General features: G+C 43.9%; 1 protein-coding gene across 1 annotated transcript in view; it reads left to right on the forward strand.

The window, feature by feature from the left end:
- Nucleotides 1-12,080: 12,080 nt before the first annotated feature.
- The window catches only part of UBE2G1 (ubiquitin conjugating enzyme E2 G1), a 77,745-nt gene continuing 64,383 nt past the window's right edge, over nt 12,081-25,442 (forward strand). Inside the window, exon 1 of the mRNA XM_073615046.1 lies at nt 12,081-12,261. Coding sequence (XP_073471147.1) covers nt 12,216-12,261 — 46 coding nt within the window. The 5' untranslated portion in view covers nt 12,081-12,215. The remainder of the gene's footprint in view (nt 12,262-25,442) is intronic.

Genomic DNA, 25,442 nt, shown 5'->3' on the forward strand with positions numbered 1-25,442 from the left:
ACATGTTAGGAGATCCGCAGAGCGTGGAAGAAGGGGAGGTTCCGAGGAGGGGAGCACATGAATCCACTCACTGACCAGCGCCTCCTCCTCTTTCTCCACACCGGACTGCACAGCAACACCACCAGACACTTGGGGCTATTGAGCCCACATGCGGGGCTCCAGCCTCAGTAGCCCACCCTTAACGACGCCTCTGCTTACACCAGAGAGTCCTTAAAGAACTCAGCCAGGTGATAGCCAGACCATTGTTCCTAATTTTTATGGACAGTTAACTGACTGGAATGGTGCCAGCTGATTGGAGAAAAGCCAAAGTGGCACCAATATTTAAAAAAGGGCTGACACATATCCCTGGGAACCACAGGCCAGTTAGCCTAACATCAATAGTCTGCAAGCTATTGGAGGTGATGATAAGGGACTATATACAAGATTTCAGTAATGAAAACGGTATTATTAGCAGTAATCAGCATGGATTCACGGAGAAACATTCTTGCCAGACCAATCTAGATAGAAGAAGGCCTGTAGATGTGGTGTATCTGGAATTTTGGCAAAGGCATTTGATACAGTTCCCAACAAGCGTTTACTGTACAAACTGAGGTCTGTCGGCATGGACCATAGGGTGAGTACCTGGATTTAGACCTGGCTACAGGGGCGAGTCCAAAGGGTAGTGATAATTGGTGAGTACTCAGAATGGTCTGATGTGGAAAGTGGGGTCCCCAGGGATCTGTCCTGGGACCAATCCTGTTTCATTTACTCATAAACGATCTAGAGGGTGGGATAAACAGCTCAATCTCAGTATTTTCTCCTTCTATGCAGGAAGTGGAAACCTTGCAAGAAGACCTAAGCAAAATAATGGGGTGGGCAACTACATGGCAAATGAGGTTTAATGTTGAAAAATGTAAGGTTTGGGTGCCAAAAATACAAACGCAAGTTACTTGCTAGGGGGAGAACCTCTGGGAGAATCTAGGATGGAAAAGGACCTGGGGGTCCAAGTAGATGACAGGCTCAGCAATGGCATGCGATGCCAGGCTGCTGCAAGCAAAGCCAGCAGAATATTGGCATGCATTAAAAAGGGGATTCACTCCAGAGATAAAACGATGATTTTTCCTCTCTACAAGTCTCTGGTCCGGCCGCATCTTGAATATGCCGTCCAGTTCTGGGCACCAGTCCTCAGAAAGGATGTGCTGGAACTGAAGAGGGTCCAGAGAAGGGCAACAAAGCTAATTAAGGAAATAGAGGACCTCAGCTATGGGGAATGAATACAAGCATTGAATTTAGTCTCTCTGGAGAGGAGACGCTTGAGAGAAGATATGATATCAATGTACAAATACCGTACTGGCAACCTTAGCATAGGAAAAAACGATTTAGTGAAAGGGAATTTAAAAACACATGCGACCATTTACTAAAGTTGGAAGAGGAGCAGTTCTTTACTGTCAGAGTGATAAGGATGTGGAATTCTCTTCCACAAGCAGTGGTATAAGCAGGGAGCGTCGATAGTGTCAAAAAACTATTATGCCCTGTACACACGATAAGATTTTCCGATGGAAAATGTGTGATAGGACCTTGTTGTCGGAAATTTCGACCGTGTGTAGGCTCCATCACACATTTTCCATAGGAATTTCCGACACACAAAGTTTGAGAGCTTGCTATAAAATTTTCCGACAACAAAATCCGTTGTCGGAAATTCCGATCGTGTATACACAAATCCGACGCACAAAGTGCCACGCATGCTCAGAATAAATTAAGAGACGAAAGCTATTGGCTACTGCCCCGTTTCCGACAACTTTGTGTGACCGTGTGTATGCAAGACAAGTTTGAGCCAACATCCATTGGAAAAAATCTTAGGATTTTGTTGTCGGAATGTTCGATCAATGTCCGACCGTGTGTACAGGGCATTAGATGGGCAACTCAACAACCACAACATACAGGGGTATACGATGTATATTGACATAAACACATACACACATCATAGGTTGAACTGGATGGACTGATGTCTTTTTTCAACCTCACCAACTATGTAACTATGTAACACTTAAAGTGCTTTATTTCTAAGCACAAGTTTTCATGTGATTTCACTTTTGTGTACTTATGATATTAATTGAGATACGTAAGTCATATACTAGTCATAACAGCACTGCTCTCTTTTGAATTTATGTCACAGGAATAGATTTATCTAACTTAAATTTCCACATCAGATGTATTATACCCCCCAGAGGCTCTCTACTATATACCGCAATGTTGATGAGAAATGCCCTAGGTGTGGCTTAGAAATAGGAGCTTTCCTACATGTAGTCTGGACTTGCCACCCCCCCCCATGTGAAGACATTCTGGCATGAGGTGGAGATGGATATTAATACAGTTGGGTCAGTTTAGGAGATATTCATTTTACCTACAGGTGGTAAGCCTTATTATAGGCTTATCTGTAGGTAAATATCACAAAGCAGACTTTACTACCACTTTATTTGGCCCTAGTATATGTATGTATGAATGTGGGTTAGGGACCTTATATTGAAAGCTCCTTTTGGGCAGGGACTGATGTGAACGTAAAATAATTATGTAAAGTGTTGCATAAATTGATGGTGCTCTATACAGTCAGGTCCATAAATATTGGGACAACGACACAATTCTAATCTTTTTGGCTCTATACACCACCACAATGGATTTGAAATGAAACGAACAAGATGTGCTTTAACTGCAGACTTTCAGCTTTAATTTGAGGGTATTTACATCCAAATCAGGTGAACAGTGTAGGAATTACATCAGTTTGTATATGTGCCTCCCACTTTTTAAGGGACAAAAGTAATGGGACAGATTAACAATCATCCATCAAACTTTCACTTTTTAATACTTGGTTGCAAATCTTTTGCAGTCAATTACAGCCTGAAGTCTGGAACGCATAGACATCACCAGACGCTGGGTTTCATCCCTGGTGATGCTCTGCCAGGCCTCTACTGCAACTGTCTTCAGTTCCTGCTTGTTCTTGGGGCATTTTCCCTTCAGTTTTGTCTTCAACAAGTGAAATGCATGCTCAATCAGGTGATTGACTTGGCCATTGCATAACATTCCACTTCTTTCCCTTAACAAACTCTTTGGTTGCTTTCGCAGTATGCTTCGGGTCATTGTCCATCTGCACTGTGAAGCACCGTCCAATGAGTTCTGAAACGTTTTGCTGAATATGAGCAGATAATATTGCCCGAAACACTTCAGAATTCATCCTGCTGCTTTTGTCAGCAGTCACATCATCAATAAATACAAGAGAGCCAGTTCCATTGGCAGCCATACATGCCCACGCCATGACACTACCACCACCATGCTTCACTGATGAGGTGGTATGCTTTGGATCATGAGCAGTTCCTTTATTTCTCCATACTCTTCTCTTCCCATCACTCTGGTACAAGTTGATCTTGGTCTCATCTGTCCATAGGATGTTGTTCCAGAACTGTGAAGGCTTTTTTAGATGTTGTTTGGCAAAACTCTAATCTGGCCTTCCTGTTTTTGAGGCTTACCAATGGTTTACATCTTGTGGTGAACCCTCTGTATTCACTCTGGTGAAGTCTTCTCTTGATTGTTGACTTTGACACACATACACCTACCTCCTGGAGAGGGTTCTTGATCTGGCCAACTGTTGTGAAGGGTGTTTTCTTCACCAGGGAAAGAATTCTTCGGTCATCTACCACAGTTGTTTTCCGTGGTCTTCCGGGTCTTTTGATGTTGCTGAGCTCACTGGTACGTTCTTTATTTTTAAGCATGTTCCAAACAGTTGATTTGGCCACACCTAATGTTTTTGCTATCTCTCTGATGGGCTTGTTTTTTGTTTTTTCAGCCTAATGATAGTGACAGCTCTTTGGATCTCATATTGAGAGTTGACAGCAACAGATTCCAAATGCAAATAGCACACTTGAAATGAACTCTGGACCTTTTATCTGCTCCTTGTAAATGGGATAATAGGGGAATAACACACACCTGGCCATGGAACAGCTGAGCAGCCAAATGTCCCATTACTTTTGGTCCCTTAAAAAGTGGGAGGCACATATACAAACTGTTGTAATTCCTACACCGTTCACCTGATTTGGATGTAAATATCCTCAAATTAAAGCTGAAAGTCTGCAGTTAAAGCACATCTTTTTTGTTTCATTTCAAATCCATTGTGGTGGTGTATAGAGCCAAAAGGATTAGAATTGTGTTGATGTCCCAATATTTATGGACCTGACTGTAAGTACTTGTAAACAAGAAAACAAACAAAAAATGAACTTTACCAGTTAGTAGAAAGAAAAAATGCAGGAGTAGGGAACCACAATTTTAAAGGAGTGTGGTCAGGGGCATGCCGCCATTGAGGCAAATTGGGTTGACCCCCTCAGGTTGCACTTGGTGGGGCACGACAATAACTGGACACTCCGTCCTCACTGCAGCTTGATATACACAGAGCAGTATTACTGAGCTGGTTGCTAGCCGCCTGCGCCATAACAACTAATGACGCTATACAGCCCAGCTGCTTGCGCCCTAGCAATCCAATAATGCAGCGTCATTGATTGCTATAACACTGGCAGCTGGGCCGCACGGCATTGGTTGCTGTGTATGCATCCTAGCAACTGAAGTGGAGGGCACAAAAATTGGGTGTGGAATTTGGAGTGTTGCCACCTGCCCCAAACAACAAATGGCCCTGTACAGAGCAGCTGCCTGCATCCTAGCAACCAATAATGTATAGTAACTGTAAAGATGCTTAAACTGGCCCACCTAAAAAAGCATCGCTCTGCGTCCTGGGTGAAAAATTTCTATGACGCCCAAGTAGTTATATATGCAACAATATAAATACACTCTATGTAGCAGCCACTTAAAATGTAAAACATAAATGTAAATGCAAAACTATAAAAAATCTAAACCATATAGTCCTTTAAAATATTGCAGCAGCGCTCTTGTCAAAATTGAATAAAAAGACAAGCTTTCATATATAGTTCATATGTGAGAAAGATGGAAACGGAGGAGATCAATTAGAGCTTTTGCTGTGATCTGCAGAGAACAACTTCCACCATAAACTTCACCACGTTAGGGAATTCTCCCCTTTGGGGGTGCACTCACCAGAAATACAGCAATACTGCGCCTTTAGTTGTATAAAACTTCTCCACCGCTCCAATAAACACTTTCACCAGATGTCAGTCACACTATACAGGGCTCCAGCAAACCATGTGAAAGGAATGAGATATCCACATAGTATAGTACCGCTTAAAGTTTATTTAATCCAAAAAAAAACCTTTACAAGATATGCGTACCAAATCTAAATTAAGAAAAGTAAAGTGCACTGTGCCTGTATGTTTCCTTGGTTGCCGAAAAGATGAGTAAGCGTTTGCTGTGTACAGCAGCGAGACACTTCCTGGTTTCTCGGTCCATGGAGCGCACACGTCACTTCCGGATAATGTCGTAGATCACGTCACTGACGCGTTTTGTCACTCAGAACCTTATACTTTGGTTTTTAAAAATTCCCATAAATAAATGTTATCTTGATGTTGCCCAAGAATGTTTGTGTCTTATCTGCTTTCCATGTTTATGTGCAAAAAGACTAATTTTTTTTTGTTTTACTCCACAGTTTCCTTCCACGCCACAGGAATGGCAGACTGTGGCCTCCCACTTTGCCCAGCGGTGGGACTTTCCTAACTGCGGAGGGGCAATTGATGGGAAACACGTCCACATCATCCCACTACCCAACTCAGGGTTGTACTATTATAATTATAAGGGATTCAATAGTATTGTGATGTTGGCGGTGGTGTCGGCTACTTATGAATTTCTGTATGTGGACATGGGGAAGAATGGCTGGATGTCCGATGGTGGAGTCATCGCCCAGACGGAGTTCTACAGGCGTCTCCAGAATGGCAGCTTGGACTTGCCACCTCCAGAAGACAATGTGGAAGGACTCCCATTCATCTTCTTGCGGATGAAGCTTTTGCGCTGGGGACCATCTTATGCGGCCATTCCCGATGAGGACCCTCACCCCGGACCAGAGGGTTTTTAATTACCGGCTGGCCAGAGCCAGAAGAGTGGTGGAGAACACGTTTGGAATCATGGCCAGTTGGTTCCGCCTATTTCTTACACCCATACATATGGCGGAGTACAAACTGAATCACATTATCCTGGCGTGCTGTGTTCTACACAACTTTTTACGGCAACATTCTGCCAACTATGCTGGCTCAGTTGGGCCTGAGGCCGGAATTCAAAATGAACCAACCCTGACGGCGCTTGAAAGTGGCCGTCCTGGCTTACCCCCCCCGAGTGCCCGTGATGTTCGGCTAAGATATCTTGAGTTCTTTGCGAGTAGGGGGGCTATTAATATGCCAGACAATGTGTAAAACCTTTTTCAAATTAAAAAAAAACAAAATAAGCAAATCTTTGGTGACATTTACTGCTTGTGTTTGTTTTAGCTGACCCTGACAGAAATGTGGTGAGTCCTGAAAATGCCGTGATTGTGTAACCTTACAAAGCACTGTTGGGTGTTATTTACTAAAGGCAAAGACACTTTGCACTTCAAACTGCACTTGTAGTGCAAAGTGGATTTGCCCTTAGGAAATAACACCCATTGTCACAGAAAGCAGCAATTAGAGCACCCCAAAAGTGTTGTAGCGTTAAGACAATAATCCACACATTCTTGCTTAACAATCTTTTTAATACCTGCACAATCACATGTGCATTTAGAAAAAGTTTTTAAAACAAACCAACATGTTTGCTGTATAACAATTTTTGGGGTCACATTAGAAAAAGTAGAAATGTCCATTTAAGATAAAACAGGCATGTTTAAAACCAACAAGAAAGACACAAATCTTGAACTTACAAAGTTCACATTTGGTAGAACTTGAAGGCAATATCAGACATGAGTATTTAGAAACTGTGTTTGATATTGCGTTCAGATGGGGTGAAGTCACCCCCGGGAAAAGCCAAATTTTGAAGATGCACACAAATAGCTGAATGTCAACATGTGCTGGCTGCCATCATGGGGGATCAAGGGACGTGTTTTGGGGAAGCAACCCCTTCCTCTCAGCTACTTTATTATTGAGGAAGGGGTTGCACCCCCAAAACGCGTCCATTGATCTCCCGTGATGGCAGATAGCACATGTTGACACACTGTGTGCCTCTTCAAAATTTGGCTTTTCTCCAATTTGACAAAAAATGTTAAAATTGTAGCACACCATAAAACAAAGGGATTTGGAGGGGGTTTAAACTCTCCCCAAAACATCAATGATGTTCTTATTTTTTTGAAGAACATCATTGATGTTTTTCTTGATGTTTTCCAAGTCCCTATTACACCCCATGATCTCCCCAATCAGGATCTGTGCACTTTCCGAGGTGAAAGGATCTGGATCCACAACATCACGATCACCTAAAAAGATAGAAACCAAAAAAAAACATGTATTATAAATATGCCGGCATCCATCTCTTACCTGAGCCTGTGGTCGCAGACACTCACCTGTTGTGGTGCCAATTTCCACCACGTCTTCCTCCTGCTCTGTTTGTCTTGGGTGGATTTCCCCTTCTTTCAGAGGTGGGGGGTCTCTGGTCTCCTCGGATGAGGGGTGTCCTCCGAGTCTTTTCTCCCCTATGTAAAAAAAAAAAAATGGTATACTTAGCACACAGATATTTGAAGGAAGAACTATAAATATGAAACATTGCTGTTTTGGCAATTCCAAGATGTAGAATTTTTAGTGTCCTTTGTCAAGCTTCAATACTTTACCTGTTTTGTACAAGCTTCACAGATGGAGACACCCCTATAGTATACACTGGAGCACCTGTGTGGGCCCCCTAATAAAAAAGGCTGTTCTTGTGTCCCACACTAGTGCTCCAGCGTCCAGATGTCTAAACAGCTGCTGAGTGTCCTCTCCTTACACAGAATCTAGTTTGCATTTCATTCTAGTAACAAACCCATCTACACAACCAAATTATTTTCAGACAAGTAGGCCCTAAAAAATGTGGGCAAATGCATATGGCCAAAACAATGGTGTTTTATAGGCCGAAAGAAAAATGTTTGATACGAACGAATAATGTGCCCATGAACATGAAAGTTGACATTTTAAACTGGATAACAGTTAAGAAAAGCACATGGAGCAGCACGAACGTAATAAACACAAAAAGACTAGGAACACAGCACAACTGCTTACTTTTTTGCAGCACACTCCAGATCTTTCTGTACTGCTCGTGCTCTCTTAATTTTCTTAATTAACTTCCTGAGCTGATCTTTCAATCGACGTACCCTGAAATTCTGGTGCAGACTTTTGACCACTTTCGCCATGATCTTGGCCTTTCGGACATTGGGGTTGGGGTAAGGTCCATACTTTCCATCATAGTTGGCCTTTTTCAGGATGTCGACCATCTCCAACATCTCCCCAAAGGACATATTTGATGCCTTAAATCGTCTCCTTCTGGATCGGGACGTTTCTGTCTCCGGGCTTTCCTCCTCCTCCTCCTCCTCGTTGGTGTAAATATCAGACACCTGCTCTGACTCCACCATGTGCTCTTCCCCACTGAGCCAAACGAGAAGGGGCGGGGAACAGATTAGAAAGAACATCAGGGGCGGGCGGAGTTTCACGCATGCACAGTGTCTATAAAGCTTAACATGCGTGCGTAGTATGTACGATCTGTGAGCAGAAGAAGGAGTAACGGAGGTGCCGATCGTGATAACGAAGGTAAGATTTAACATTGGGCCTATACTGCTTCTAGATTGAGGCCTGTATTTGCACAAGTTTAGAAGACTTTAGGCTGACATTAGGGTTTGTCTTGTGTTGTGTCTTGCAGTGAAAATGGATATCTTGAAAGATAAGGACTTTATGCCAATCTTCATTGATATGTTCAGGGAGCTGCCCTGTCTATGGGAGATAAACCACCATGAATATAAGAACCAAACAAAGAGGAAGGCAGCGCTGGATAATTTGTTGCAATTTGTAAAGACGGTGATCCCCATGGCAGACATCACCTATTTGAAGATCCTAATTGGTGGCCTGAGTAGCACTTATCTAAGGGAGCACAAGAAGGTCCAGGATTCCCAGAGATCAGGAGCTGCAGATGACATTTATCTCCCCAGGCTGTAGTACTATGAGAGACTGCATTTTCTGGCAGGTCAGACTGAACCCAGGCCAGCACTCTCCAGTCTTCCTTCCAGGCTTCCTTCCCCCCCAGCTGAGGCTTCTGAAGCCCAACCTGGGCCTTCCAGGCAGCAACATGTGGAGGAGTCCAGCTTGAGCCAGGTATAGCATTCCTCTAAATCTTTCTGGTTGTCCCATCAATGATGTTAACTAGATGTTAGTTTGGAGTACTAATTTATGATTGTGATTGATGATGCAAAAACTACAACCATGTCCCTTTTTCATACACAGGGAAGTCTCAGCCAGGAGGTGGCCGGGCCAAGCAGACTGCCTGATATCCAGGTCCCTCCCCTACACCTTCAAAGACAAAGTGGCAGGAAGAGGAGTAACCTGGAGGAGGCTGCCATAGGCCTCTTTTGGAAGGCTACAGAGGCCCTGAGAAGCCCCCACAGTGTGGAGGAGGACTTTGCTGGCCTAACTGTCTGCAAAATGCTGCAGATGGAGGAGGGCCAACGACTCCTGTGTGAGTCCTTAATTTTGGAAGCTCTCAATAAGGGGTTGAGGGGCCAAATAACATGTGCTACCCACATTTGTAACCTCACACATAGTCCTCCTCCTCCTCCAGGCCACAGCCGGGAAGGAAGCGTGGAAAGAAGACCGGAGAGTGATGACCCTGGGTCCAGTCTGGTCTGGCAAAAGATGCAGCCTCTTGTAGTACCACAGCCTGGGGACACAGATGTCATCTGCTGCTTTCTGGGACTTCTGGACCAGACTGCACTCCCTTAGATATGGACTCCTCAGGCCACCAATTTTGCAGGAAAATATTTGATGTCTGCCCTGGGGGTCAAAGCCTTCGCCAATTTCTGATGTTTCTCCAGCGGTGCCTCCCTCTTTGTTTGGTTCTGAGCCCTTAATAAAGGATTTTTTGTTTCAATTATACTCGCCTATGTGTGTTTTCCTTAAAAACGGACAGTTTGTTTGTGAGGAGGCAGGTACATTTCAAAAATACAATGTGAAATTAACAAGGGACACCAACACCAAGCAACCTTCTTGAGATTAAATAATACAAGATAATAATGGCATTGTGGTAACTTGACACACAAAACACACACAAAAATATTTTGGAGTAAAACTAAAAATAAAATAAAACAAAGATCAGCCTTGAAAAAAATATAAACCCAAAAAAAAAAACCAGCCTTGAAAAAAAATAAAAAATAAAACAACAAAAAAGAAATTTTGTCAGATGTGACAAATCAAAATATATTGAGGGAATCACAGTAAATGATAAAGAAAGAAGTTTGTGAGAAGTCTGTGTAAATATGAGCAGCAAAACTACTTCATTCTTCTCACATTATAAAGAAGAAGAGAGTGCGCTGTATTAAACCATTTTTTACATTGCAGCGTGACGAAAGTGCTGTATCCATTGCTAACGCTAATTTTACCAGACCGAGCTGTTCCATCTCGGAATTTCTTCTGAGCGTGCGTGGCACTTTGTGCGTCGGAACTGGCCACACACGGTCGGAATTGACGCGATCGGATTTTGTTGTCAGAAAATTTTATAGCCTGCTCTCAAACTTTGTGCGTCAGAAAATCCGATGGAAAATGTCCGATGGAGCCCACACACGGTCGGAATGTCCAACACGCTCCGATCGCACATTTTCCGTCGGAAAATCTGACCGTGTGTACGGGGCATTAGTGGTTGCTAGGACAATGGCAGCTGCACCACACAGCAATGGTTGCTGTGACTGCATCCTAGCAACTGAGGTGGGGGGCACAAAAATTGGATGTGGAATCTGGAGTGTTGCCATCTGCCCCATAACAACCTATGACATTGTACAGGGCAGCTGCCTGCATCCTAGCAACCAATAATGTAGTCTCATTGGTTGCCAGGACACTGGCAGCTGGACTGCACAGCAATGGTTGTTGTGACTGCATCCTAACAACTGAAGTGGGGGGCACAAAAATTGGGTGTGGAATCTGGAGTGTTGCCATCTGCCCCATAACAACCTATGGCATTGTAGAGGGTAGCTGTCTGCATCCGAGCAACCAATAATGTATAGTGTCATTGGTTGCTAGGACACTGGCAGCTGGGCTGCACAACATTAGTTGCTGTTTCAGCATCCTAGCACCTGAAGTGGGGAGCACAAAAATTGGTTATGGAATCTGGAGTGTTGCCATCTGTCCCATAAAAACCAATGGCAGTGTACAGGGCAGCTGCCTCAATCCGTATCGTATAGAGTCATTGGTTGCTAGGACACTGGCAGCTGGGCCGCATGCATTGGTTGTTGTGCCTTCATCTTAGCAACTGAAGTGGGGGGGTGTCATAAAAACTGGGTGTGGCATCTGGAGTGTTGTCATCTGCCCCATGACAGTTAATGGAACTGTACAGGCCAGCTGCCTGCATCCTAGCAACCAATAATGTATAGTGTCATTGGTTGCTAGGACACTGGCTGCTGGGCCGCATGCATTGGTCTGCATGCTAGCAACTGAAGTGGGGGACACACAAACTAGGTGTGGTAACTGGAGCGTTGCCACTTGCCGCATAAAAACCCATTACACTGTACAGGTCAGCTGTCTGCTTCCTAGCAACCAATAATGTATAGTGTTATCGGTTGCTAGGACACTGGTGGCCAGTCCACAAACTCATTGGTTTCTGATCAAAGCATGGGGGGGGGCACAAAATTAGTGTGCCATCCGTGAGAAGCAGTATAACATTGGTTTGAGGACAATAACTGAGTGTCTAGCTGTGGCACTTGATGACAAGGTTTTGGTGTAGATGTACAGCACCCCTGATCACTCCAATCACAGCCTCCTCATTACTACAGAACTGCGAGCCCCCACCAACAGCACTGCACAGCCCAGACACGAGCCATACCCACGTTCCCCTGACCTTCCTAAAATGTCTACCGTAATCCGACCTCCCCAAGATGGCGCCACGTGATCTCCTTCCCCCCATCGCCCGGTGTATAGGTCACGGTGTGGGGGGGAGGGCTATATCCGCGCATGCGCGAAGGGGGCTCCGAGCGCAGAGTGAGAGGGACAGAGAGAGTGAAGAGCCGGGGAGGGGGAAAGAGGTGACGGCTCGGACCAGCTGCCTGCTCCCTCCTCTTCTGGGTCGTCCGTTCGTGTTGTCAGCCAGTACTGAACACGTCGGGAGACAGCATGACGGAGCCGCAGTCGGCGCTCCTGCTGCGGAGGCAGCTAGCAGGTAACGTGCCTCCTCCCTGGGTAACAAGGGAAGACAGAGGGAAGGAGGGAGGGTGAGGGGACAGCGCCGGCGTGTGTGAGGGGAGCCCGGGGCACACGGCTGTGCTGTATAGAGGCAAGGAGGGAGAGGGAGGAGGAGGGGGGCTGTTGTTAGAGGCAGCTGCCTGCCTACCGGCTGTACGTGAGAGAGCGGCAGGAAGGGCTGACAGGCTCCGGGGGGGGGTCACCAGGAGGGGAATCCGGACGCGGAAAATACGCAGTTGTCATGCGTTAGAGCCAGGGAATCCCCTTTGTAATATAGGACCGGCCCGTCTGTGGGCGCCTCTTTGTGTTCCTGTCAGGATAGAGGGGAGCGCACCCCCGGGGGGAAACTTTGTGCCCTTCCTGGCCGGGGCTGCTGTGTTGTGTTCAGACTGCCTCCCCACCACCTCCTCCTCCCCCTTTGTGTGGCTGCCCTCGGCTGCTGCTCTGTGGCCCGGGGCTCCGACTACTGCCAGTGACACACCGCTCTGCGCCTGCGCACTGACCCCCTCACGCCAGGGTCCTCACTCTACACTCACATGTGCGAGGAGCTTTAAAGAGACACGAGCCTGTCACTTGTCTGGGGGAAGGGCACTTCTCTCCTGCCTGCTGACATTCACTGCAAACAGCTCAGGACATAATCATAATGGAATTGGCATGGTCACCAAGGATTAGTTTATAGATGATGATGATGATGATGATGATGATTATTATTTTTTTTTTTTTACTCATTTTATAGTAGAGTTCCACCCATAATAAAATATTTTTACATCTTTGAGCATGAGCAACATTTGGGCAACAATTTTTTTACTTTGCGTTGTTGCCATGGGGTCCCTTCTAATCTGCCACTTCTGTGCCGTGGCGATTTATGTCATATCCCGTGACGCCTGTGCTCCTGGGAGATGTGTGTCATGGTTTTCTCAGAAGTCAGTGGGCAGCGCCGAAGGCTTGCATCATCACGTTCTTTTACGCTCTCAGTGCTACGCCCGACTTGCAGTGCGTGAGATCGGGAGGTGCATGCTGGGTAGTCAGCTCGCACTTATCTCGGAAGAGAGTTCTAGTGGGCTTCTCACATGCCCACAATCAAGATGGAATCGCTCAGGAACACGAAAATAAGGTAAGTAAATTTATAAAAAAAAAAAAAAAAAAAAATTACTGGGAACGGGATTTAAATATATACATGCGTTAATGTATATTAACACATACAAGCAAAGGGAAAGCCTAAAAGAAAAAAAAAAATATGTGGGAGGAATTCCGCTTTAACCACTTCAGCCCGGAAGTTTTCACCCCCCCTTTCCTGACCAGGCCATTTTTAGCGATGCAGCACTGCGTTATTTTAACTCACAATTGCGCGGTCGATCAACGCTGTATCTAAACAAAATTTATGTCCTTTTTTTTTACCCCCACAAATAGCGCTTACTTTTTGTGATGTTTGATCACCTCTGCTGTTTTGTTTTTTTTTTTTTTTTTTTTTTTTTTGTTGCCATATATACAAAAAGACCAACCATTTTGGGGGGAAAAAAATATAATTTCTTTTTTTTACTTTCTGCTCTAAAGCCTATGCCATTAAAAAAAAAAAAAAAAAAAAAGTAAAAAGTTGAATTTCTTCATCAATTTAGGCCAATATGTGTTCTACATATTTCTGGTAAAAAAAAAAAAAAAATAAACATTTAATTGGCTTGCACAAAAGTTATAGCGTCTGCAAATTTATGGTATATTTTTATGGCATTTTAATTTTTACTAGTAAAATTCTGCGACTTTTTTTTTTTTTTTTTTCCCGGGACTGCAACATTGCGGCAGACAAATCGGACACAAAGTGACACTTTTTGGGAACCAGTGGCACTAATACAGTGATCAGTGCTAAAAAAAAATGCACTGTCACTGTACTAATGACACTGGCAGGGAAGGGGTTAACATCAGGGGTGATCAAAGGGTTAGGGGTGTGCTCCTAGGGAGTGCTTTCTAACTGCGTGGGGGATGGGTTAACTGGACGAAGAGAGATCTGTGTTCTTGCTTAGCAGAAACACAAGATCTCTCTCTTCCTATCTGACAGAATGGCAGTCTGCCTTGTTTACACAGACAGTCATTCTGCCTCTCCTGTCAACAATCAGTGAGTCCCAGCAGACATCGCATCCGCCGGACCTGCTGATTGGCTCCCACTGTGCCCAATCACAGTCGGAGCATGCCGCCAGTGGCGCGCGCACCCCAGACCTGGAAGAAACAGCAACATACAGGTACCTTGTTTTGCACATCCGAGGCACCCTGCCGCACTAAATGGGCGGTTCAGAAGCGGTTAATATATAAATCATTTTATCTTTTGTTAAATTTATTTATGGAGATGCTATAGAATTTTTATAGACCTATTCAGAATGCTTCAGTTGAGCTGTGTCGCTCAGCCAAAACAATTTTCTATATACCTCCTTGGGATCATTGCAGTGCCTTGCATAAAAATAGACCTGCTACGTTTTTATACAACACAGTGCACCTCAATGTGTCACTGCATCATGGCTCATCTATGTTGCATAGAAATTAATGATATACCATTATGTGATTGATATGTGTTTGAAATACTTGTGTGCTGCTATGTATATAAATAAAAATTTCCACGATCCGACCATTAGTGACCTCACACTGAATTATAAATGATAATAGTAAATGGTGTGCTCCTTCTAATTTTGTCCTCTGTGAAAGTAAAAAAAACAAAAAATAATATATATAATATTTTATTCCACCAACCATCCTTCCTATGCACCTAAATACTCTTTGACCATAATCCATGTACCATGCTAAACGTAAAATCCTAAATGAAATTTATTAATATTCAGAAAAAAACTAAATACATGTCCATATAGTGGTGAATAATCCAATTGTGAAAGCAGGTAAACCGGTGTTTCATCCGCATACAGTTCACCCCTGTTCCAATCTGTGCCCAAAATTGTGATCTGTTCGTGGAAATATATATAAAACCTCCACCAGCCACCTAAATGTGAATTGGCCACTCACCTTAGGCAATGACCAGATTTGGTCAAACAGCGCTTTTTTTGTTATAAATGATGCTCAGACCCTGTATCTGTCCGTCTGGTGCTGAAACTGATTACATCAATCTCCTGGTAAGGTACTCCTAGCATTTCCCATTTTCTTTCAGAGAGACACTGGCAGAATTTGATTCCCTTTCTCCCGTTCTAGATTTCATGTAATAAAAAGGCAAGGTGGCCATGCCAGGTTCAAGTTAGAGCAACTGGGAAAAAGATAGAGGGGGGAGCCTAGCTTTCCACAACCCATGGCTCTACTACTTAGCCTCTCAGCTACAGCACCTAATGGGGGCTATGGCTTCGGACACATGCTGTGAAGTTAAGGACTCCACGTTGATTCATTATGATGAACTTTTGTAGGGCCAGAACATTGGCTGAGGGACTGGAAGCACAACTTATTTCTAAGCCTAATAGGCAATATCCTACGTACAGGCTTATACACAAAATTTGGCTGAAGGTTAAGCAAAGGTGCAACAGGTTTTGGAATACACCCAGTCTAGTGCCATTTGGAATAATCAGATGTACCCTGAACTGGGAAAAGTAAAACATACAGCTCTGTGGTGTGCAGTAGGAGTTGCATCTCGGACACATATTGGAGAATGGCAAATTGATGTCCTTTGCTCAGCTTCAGACTAGGTATGGGGTTCCACAAAATATGCATTTCAATTACCTTCAGCTGCAGCAAAGCTATTCGGGCTGAACATTCACTGGAAAATATGGTAATGTCCCGGACTCCAATATTTCATAGGATGCAATCCTCATCCTCAACCAAAGGTTATATATCCAGATGTTACGCTATACTCCTGCCTGACTACCTGGAACATTGTCCCAATTCTGCTAAACTAAGATGGGACATAGGGGATATTTCGAGTGACCAACGGGAGGAAGCATTAGAGACGGTGCGCTTATGCTCTATGAACATGTCCAATAGACTGTCAACTATACATTTTACTGAGATTACACTTCATCGATACTGGGAGTCAATATTGAGAACACCTAATAGCGCTTTTTCCACTGAGACCCTAAGCCATGCCTTTTAGGCATTTTAGACCCTTTTCACACTGAGCTGCATCGCCGGTAGAGTGACGCTATTTTTAGCACTGTTTTAGCGGCGCTATTCGGCCGCTAGCGGGGCAGTTTTAACCCCCGCTAGCAGCCGAAAAAAGGGTTAAATCCGCCCGCAAACACCGCTGCAGCGGCGCTTTGCCGGCGGTAGGGCGGCGCTGACCTATTGTTTTAAATGGGCAGGAGCGGTATATTCACCGCTGCAAAGAAGCTGCTGGCAGGACTTTTTGTGACACCCTGCCAACGCAGCGCCCCAGTGTGAAAGCACTCGGGCTTTCACACTGGGTTTGCAGCTGAGGCTTTTTTCAGACGCTATGCAGGCGCTATTTTTAGCGCTGTAGCGCCTGAAAAACTCCTCCTGTGTGAAAGGGGTCTTAGAGGAGGTGGTGCAGGATAATTTCCTTAGGGAGGCAGCTAGCAGAGCTCTGTTTCAGGCTTGCAGACTCATTCTACTACATTGGATCTCCTAAAGGTTCCAATGTAGCAGATGTGGATAGATCACATACTGTGCTTAGGTATGAAAAATTGATCTATGCACATAGAGGTAACCTGCCTACGTTTGAAAAAGTATGGGGCAATTGGATGTCAGTGCGGGGCTTGGCCCCAGTAGACCTGATCGTAGACAGATTGTTAATGTAAAACCCCAACAGATAGTGTGGGTAAATACCTTGGGGTGTCTACTTTCCAAAATGGGGTAATTTGTGGGGGTTTTGTGTATAGACACATTTTTTTTTTATTTTATACCAGCGTCTGGCCTTACAGGCAATTAAGTACAGCGCTATCAACTGGTCCTTGAGGTTATATTCGTGGACACAGAGGGGTTTCTCTACAACACCAGTTGCCCTTTGAATTTGGATCGGCATGTCTGCATGAAGGGAGGACAGAACGAAAACATTCAGTGAATCCCTCCACTTCACTGCGGACAAATTATTACTTCTCAAGCAGGCTCTCTCCCCCAGCCTAAGACGGGAATCTACAAGCCGCTGGGGTAAGCCCCGGCAATTAGATTGCACAGTGCCAAATGCGCCAATTCCATGATCAAACAAGTGACTAAAAAGTGGCAGGCTTGTGTAATAATTGTTCACATACAAGTGGTACCCCTTTCTGCATAAGGGTGACGCCAAGTTTTACCAGCGCTCCCTATGTAGTTTGGGCAGTTCTCTGGCTCCACGTGACTATCTTTTCCCTCGTAAACCATAAAACTATATGTATAGCCTTTTGCCCTGTCACGGAGCTTATACATCTTGACCCCATATCTGGCTCGCTTGCTGGGAACATACTGTTTGAATGACAAGCGTCCAGAAAACTTAATCGCAGACTCGTCCACGCAGACAACTTGATCTGGAGTAAACAAGGCTGCAAACTGTTGGTTGAAGTGGTTTACCTGGGGCCGAATTTCTTGGAGCCGATTGTATTCATGGTCACCTCGAGGATGACCGAGTTCATTGTCGTTGAAGAACATAAATTGCAAGATCTGCTCATATCTATCCCTGGTCATGGAGGCAGAGCACACAGGCATATGGTGATTTGGGTCAGTGAACCAATATGACCACTACTTTTTTAGTTATGCCCATGAGGCGGGATAGGCCCAGAAAGTCTTAAATTCGGAGACCATGATAGGTCTCTAATCTCTGGCAAGAGTCAACTGGGGATTAGCTGTGATGAATTGACCAGCATACAAATTGCTTTGGTCCAGATCTATAGAGATCTTCTGTGAAAAACGGCAAATAAAAATCAAGTGACCTAAAACCACCTGAATTCCGGGTTGGCCAGTGAATGGGGGAAGTACGGGTGCTGCAGAAGTTGTGGGCTCCCAATTCGGATTGGCAAATGCAGCAGGAAGGCCACGATGGGCTTGACGGGCCTGTCTTTGTCGTCTTTGGGGCTGTGGGACACTAGTTGTGCTAGCCACCTCACCAGCTTGAACTGCACTTATGGGACACGCCACGTCACCACGTGATACTGCAGTGCTGGTTTGACTACGACCGGGGTGTACTAGGTCTCTGGTGCTTGCCAGTTCACCAGAAGGATGAGCGGCACTAGTACGGGCTCTCTGCTCCATACGAGAGCCCTGCGGTTCTTGCACCTCAACAGCAGCAGAACAGGGTCGGGTATGCCTGACCTTGGCAGGGACCACTACTCCTTCGTCAGAGCTATCTGTCAGGGTGCGGCTGCGACTACAGGATCGTATTCTGAATCTGACAGATGGGTGACTTCCTCTTCAATCTCATCTGTCATGCTCAGAAACGTGTAGGCCTCTTCACTAGTATATATTCGCTTGGACATTGTGGCATCTAAATTTACTGGTACAACTAGTGAAATGCACAGGAAAAAAGAGCACCTGACTGTCAGTGACTGCTTCAAACGCTACAAAAAAAAACTGTTAGTGTTCGCAGGGATCAGGCCTGTCCTGCGAACGCTGCAGTTATGTGTTTTTGTAAGTGACAGTAATCGATTTTGATACTGCACTTGGGTGGGCTAAACGCAGGTATCTGGGCTGATCCTGCTAACGCTGTGTTTTTGGGAACCCTAAACTACTGGGAATGCTAGTATAGATCTGATCAGATCTTGATCCGTTCAGACACTATACTACTAAGGGAGGTGTATGGTACGTGGGTGTTAGCGCTACTGGCACTAATCTGACTGCCTGGGGCGATGCAGACCCTGAATGACATTAAAAACTGATGTCACCCGCCAGGTGATCAGGGGGTTAAACCTTTATTGGGTAATATATGACAGGTGCCCTGATGCTATTTAAAAAAAAAAAAAAAAAAAAAAAACTAACCAGCATCACCCGTGACACCAATATGGTGATCACTGGTGAAAGGGTTAACTAGGGGGCAATCAAGGGGTTAAAACCTTTTATTGAGTAATAATATGGGGGTACCTGACGCTATAAAAACCTGACTGTGAAACTAACTAGCGTCACCCGTGACACTAATACGGCGATCAGAAAAAAGATCTATTAGTGGCACTGAGACAGGGGGTGGAAATGTTAACTGGTGGGGGGAATCAAGGGGTTTAACCTTTTATTGGGGGGTTTGGAGGGGGTACCCTAGACCTAACGGGGCTGCTATTAATTTCCCTGACACTGATTAGAGTCACAAGTGACACCAGTGCAGTGATCAATGAAAAATCTGAAAACTGCAATTGGTGAAGGGGTTAACTGGGGGGCAATCGGGGGTGACAAGTGTACTGGTGTTAGTGTTGTGCAACTCACGGTAAGATGTTCTCTCTCCCCTCTCTGGAACGGAAAAGAATTCCAGAGAGGGAGATGACATCGCTTCCCTTGTCTGTGTTTACACTTAGACGGAAGTATTTTTATTCACCAGAACCGATCAGCAGGTCTATGCCAGAAATCATTGGCCTGGACCTGAAGACTGATCGGTTCTGCTATGAATCCGATCGCCGGGGGGGGGGGTGCGCAACGTACCGGTACGTGAGTATGCGCATCCGTGCCATTTTGCCGACTTATATCGGCGTGAGCCGGTTGGCAAGTGGTTAAGCTCCACTGTAAAGGCTCATTTACACTTGCTTCAGCTTCAACACACATTAACGGCTAGTTTTACACTTGCTTCAAAACAGGGCTTTGGACATGCTTTAACCACTTACCCACTGGGCACTTAAAGCCCCTTCCTAACCAGACCAATTTTCAGTTTTCGGTGCTCTCACATTTTGAATGACAATTACTCAGTCATGCAACACTGTACCTATATGAAATTTTTGTCCTTTTTTTCACACAAATAGAGCTTTCTTTTGGTGGTGCTTATTTACCGCTGGGTTTTTTATTTTTTGCGCTATAAAAGAAAAAAGACAGAAAATTCAGTTAAAAAAAATGCTTTTTTCTTTGTTTCGGTTTATAAAATTTAGCAAATTAGTAATTTTTCTTATGTTTTGGCCAAAATTTATACCACTACATATCTTTGGTAAAAATAACCCAAATCGGTGGATATTATTTGGTCTTTGTGAAAGTTATAGAGTCCACGAGCTATGGTGCCAATCTCTGAAAATTGATCACACCTGAAGTACTGAAGGCCTATCTCATTTCTTGAGACCCTAACAAGCCAGAAAGTACAAATACCCCCCCAAATGACCCCTTTTTTGGAAAGTAGACATTCTAAGGTATTTCGTAAGAGGCATGGTGAGTTTTTTGAAGTTGTAGTTTTTTCCCACAATTCTTTGCAAAATCAAGAGTTATTTATTTATTTTTTTTATTTATATATTTTTTTCACAACATTGTTATATTAGCAGGTTATTTCTCACACACGGCATATGCATAGCACAAATTACACCCCAAAACACATTCTTCTATTCCTCCTGAGTATGGCGATACCTCGTGTGTGAGACTTTTACACACCATCAGGTGTTTCCTAGAGCATAAATTGCACACATCATTTCTCGACTACTGCTTACTTTTGAAGGCCCTGGAGAACCAGGACGATGGAAACGCCCCAAAAAAGACCCCATTTTGGAAAGAAAACAACCCAATGTATAATCTGAGGCATATTGAGTCTTTTGAACATGTCATTTTTGTTTCTACAAGTTTTTGGAAAATGTGTAAAGAAAATGAAAACGCATTTTTTTTTAAAAAATATTTTTATTTTACACAACGTTGTCCATTTACACAATGTTTCTAACACAGCATGTACATACCAAAAATTACACCCCAAAATAGATTCTCCTAATCCTCCTGAGTATGGCGATACCACATGTGAGAGACTTTTCTACAGCGTGGCCACATAGAGAGGACCAACATGCAGGGAGCACCATCAGGTGTTCTAGGGACATAAGTTTCAAATCTAATTTGACTACCTATTACACTTTTGTGAGGCACTGTAGTGACATGGATGTGGTATGGATGAGAACTGATGTGGCATGGATGAGCCATGAATGGGTATGGCTGGGGATGGATGGGTATGTTGAGTATGGATGGGTATGGATGGCTGGAATGGGCACTGAGCAGCGCTGTGGGCACTACACTTCCAGCCCACAGCGCGGCTGCTACCGATCTCCCCCCTCTCCCCTCGCACTTTACCACTTTAGGGATCGTTCCCTCATTTGACGGAGTGATCACGTGGTAAACGGCCGCTATCAGCAGCTGTTTACCATGATCTGTGATGCGCCTGGTCCGCTGGATCCGGCGGTCACTGATGTTCTCGAGTGAGCGGGATTCTGGAAGGACGTCATACTACGCCCTCCCAGAGTTATTCGACCGCCTGTAGCCGTCATTCAGCTATGGGCCGGTTGGTAAGTGGTTAAAGTTATCTGAACGGTAGTCAAAGCTCCTGTCCCTAAATAAAATGGTTAGCTTACAGTCCTGTTTACACCTTGCTTTTGCTTTGCTTCAAAATATTATACCCCATGTAGCTTTAGTGGTGCTTCAAAGCCTCCATAGAAGTCTATGGTAAAGCTTGCTTGAAGCCATACCAAAGGTTCATCAAGGCCTCATTGAAGCACCAAGCAAAAGCAAGGTGTGAACAGGACTGTAAGCTAACCATTTTATTTAGTGACAGGAGCTTTGACTGGCGTTCAGAGAGCTTTAACAAAGCGTGTCTGAAGCCATGTCTTGAAGCAAGTGTAAACTAGCCCTATGAAATAGTGGGCAGGCTTTTATTGCAGAAGAGCTTTACATATATAGTGTACATTCCCATCAGTCCCTGCCTTCAAGGAGCTTATAATCTAAGGTCCCTCACTTTCATTCATTCATTCTAGGGACAATTTAGACAGGAGCCAATTAATTCAGCAGCATGTCTTTGGAGTGTGGGAGGACACATGAGTACCCGGAGGAAACCCACACAGGCAAAACATGCAAACTCCAGGCAGGTAGTGTTGTGGCTGGTATTCATACTGACCATAGTGCTGCTAGGTGGATATGCTAACCACTTAGCCCCTGCCTGCTCACTGTTTTCTCTAGTGCTGTAAACTGAGCTGCACAACTCGACCTACAGCACCCGGCTGGTCTGGGATGAGTAGCTCCTGCACATGTGCAGGAGTGACGTTATCCCCCTCTGGCCAATGAAAAGTCCTGAAGACTGGAATGCAGAAAATGATGCTGGTGCAGGACTGCTGTACAGGTGAGTATTGAGCCTCCGGTTCTGCTTTAAACCCAAACCTATGTGAACATCACTTTCACGCCCAAGTCATTAAAAATGTAGCCTATCTAATAAAGACCAATGAAGTTTGCCTTTATAAAACTTTTATGGCTATGTTCGTGAGTGACAGAACCAGTAAATATTTTTGCTTTCAATGTTTATTGGTTGTTTACAAAGAGGAAAATGCATAGCTAGATAGCGTTGATCAGACATCAAAACCAACATAGAAAGGAGGTACACTTTACATAATACAGGGGGTCCCCTAGTTACAAACATCCGACTTACAAACGACTCCTACTTACAAACAGAGGCGGACAACAGGAAGTGAGAGGAAATCTACCCCTAGGAAGGGAAATTCTCTCCTGTAAGAGCTATTATGGGGAAAAGGTACCTCCACTAATGCTTTATCACCAAGGCTTGTTTCCACAACAACCCAAAATTTTAAAAATCCAATTGTCATTGGGACAGAAAGTGAGGTGAAATCTTCTGAACAGGGGCACACACAGCAAAACAAATGTTACAGGGGTGTTAACCCTTCCCTATGCTATCCAAAAAGCTTAAAAATAGTTTTTTTGGCTGGAGCTACACTTAAAAAATGTACCTGTTCCGACTTACAAACAGATTCGACTTAAGAACAAACCTATAGTCCCTAACTTGTTTGTAACCCGGGGACCCCCTGTACTCATGGTTAACTAACAGTACAAAAGAATGATGAGTCCCTAATCCAATCGGTATGTCCAAAACTTTAAACATTGGAGCTTAGAGAATGATTAGGAATTTTAACAATCAAAATTGTATACCCTCAACAGTAGTAATCGAAAGTACCAACTATAACCCTGAGAGCTAAAGGTACCGTACTTTAGAAGGAAGCTAGCAAGAACTAGAAAAGGGAGAGAAGATCAGAAGCGGACTAAGAACAGGAAGGGAGGGGGGGGAAGGGGGTTTGCGCGTGGGAAGTACTACAGGTAAGTGGTTAACTTGAGCTGCCCTTACCCTTACACCAAACACCCCACTACTCCCATTTTCAGGTACATTTATGCCTAAAATGGATTGGTGCTTTAAGTCCTATATAAACAATATCTGCATCTTTCTCTGAGGGTGAATGGTCATACACTAGTAGACTTGTGAACAAATATTTGTACAGAAACAAAAATTCTGATGAATATCACACGAAAGTACCGCCAAAATTTTGTTTTCTTTTAACATTTAGATTTTGGAACAAGCAAAAACCAAATGCAACATTAGAAATTCATTCTTTGGAGAAAACTTTCCCATTCTGCTCCTTCAGTTTCTTGTCACTGTGGTTGAAAACAAACTCCTATTTGACCCCACTAACAATAAGAAAATTTTAAAGACTGTTCTTCAAGCAAATTCTACTAGTGTATGGCAAGCTTTATGCTGCAAGATGTAAACACTTTAGATGGGTCTGATTTGTATGGAATCTTTACTTGGCTTCAGACCAACTTTTTTTGTAGTTTGCACTGTACTGTTGTCAAATTATCTGTAGCAGTATTGATTGGCATGTGGTCATTCTGTCAGCAGTTGTATAATTTGCATATGCCATATATAGCTGACATGCTTGAGATGTGATACACATGGGTGCTCATAAGCAGAGCTTGTCAAGACCCCTCCCCCTCACATATATGCACATACAAATGACGTTGATTGCGATACACGTTGCATATCGCCGCACACTCTGGAATGAGAGCAATAAATCTAGCACCAGACCTCCTTTGTAACGAAAAACTGACCTATAGGGGGCTTTTTAAAGCATTGCCTATGGATAATATGGGGTACGGACATGTTTAGGGTTGGGTATCTTTTTACTTGGTGCATAATTTTCTCTTTTTTTTTTTTTTTTTGTACCCCCTTAAATTAACTGTGTAGTGGTGGGGTTTTTTTTATTTATTTTTTTTTTTATCTGAAATATGCAGTAATATCGTGTTGCATAATTCTCTAGGGGTGTCGACTTTCAGGGAAAAAAAGTGTATGTATGGGTTTTATGTAATCTTCAGACCTGAAAACTTTTTTTTTTTTTTTCTTTACATGTGCAAAAAAACACAAACTGCTCTGGCTGCGAAAGGGTTAAAGGATACGTTCACCTCTGGGAATATGTTACATGTTCCCGTAAGATTTGTATGTACATTACAAAAGATTTAACCAATTCAGCTCTTTGGGCATACTATGTACATCCAAAGAGTGAACCTTTAATCACAAGCTGATGGCTCCATAGCTCCCGATTTTACGATCGCCCAAGCAGCAAGTTAAATTTCTGGGGGTGTATGCTACACCAACAGTGTACGCAACGCCTCCAGATTGTCATATTACATTGAATTTTACAGAAAATTACAGTACTGCATATTGAAAAGGAAAAAAAATGTAATAACCTTTTAATTACAATATGACTTATACCGGTTACTGTGTATACTATTTTTTTTTTTTTCCCCTACAAAAATTATATGGGCCTTCGTAAGCAACAAAATTGATGAGCAGCTGGGACAATTACTGAGGAAAATGTTTTTCTGTGGAAACAGTTTTATATTGTATGGGGGTCAGTGGGATTATTTTGACTGCCACGCATGCATTTTACAGTCATGTGAAGGAACACTGACAACTCCCCAGACAATCTTTAGTTGACTCCTTTTTATAATGTGGTTTGAAAAAGATAAACCTAAAGTTTGTATGTTGCAATTTGTTCAATGTCCTTTCGATTTTCCAAAAACTTAAAGGGTTGAGCCCTCCTGATTAAAGAGGAACTGCAGTCTGCTCACATAATCTCTAATAAAAACCTCTTTGCCATTCTGAAGCTTCCCTCCAACCACTTTGCATTTTTTTCATTCCCGCAGGTCAGTGTGAACCTAGGCTAAAGTGTGAGCTGGAGTTTAGCTTCAGTTAGACCCCTTTTTCACACTGGGGCGCTTTGCAGGCGCTACAGCGCTAAAAATAGCGCCTGCAAAGTGCCCTGAAAGAGC

Source organism: Aquarana catesbeiana, linkage group LG02 (genome assembly GCF_042186555.1).
Source record: "Aquarana catesbeiana isolate 2022-GZ linkage group LG02, ASM4218655v1, whole genome shotgun sequence".
In the NCBI taxonomy this organism is placed as follows: domain Eukaryota; kingdom Metazoa; phylum Chordata; class Amphibia; order Anura; family Ranidae; genus Aquarana; species Aquarana catesbeiana.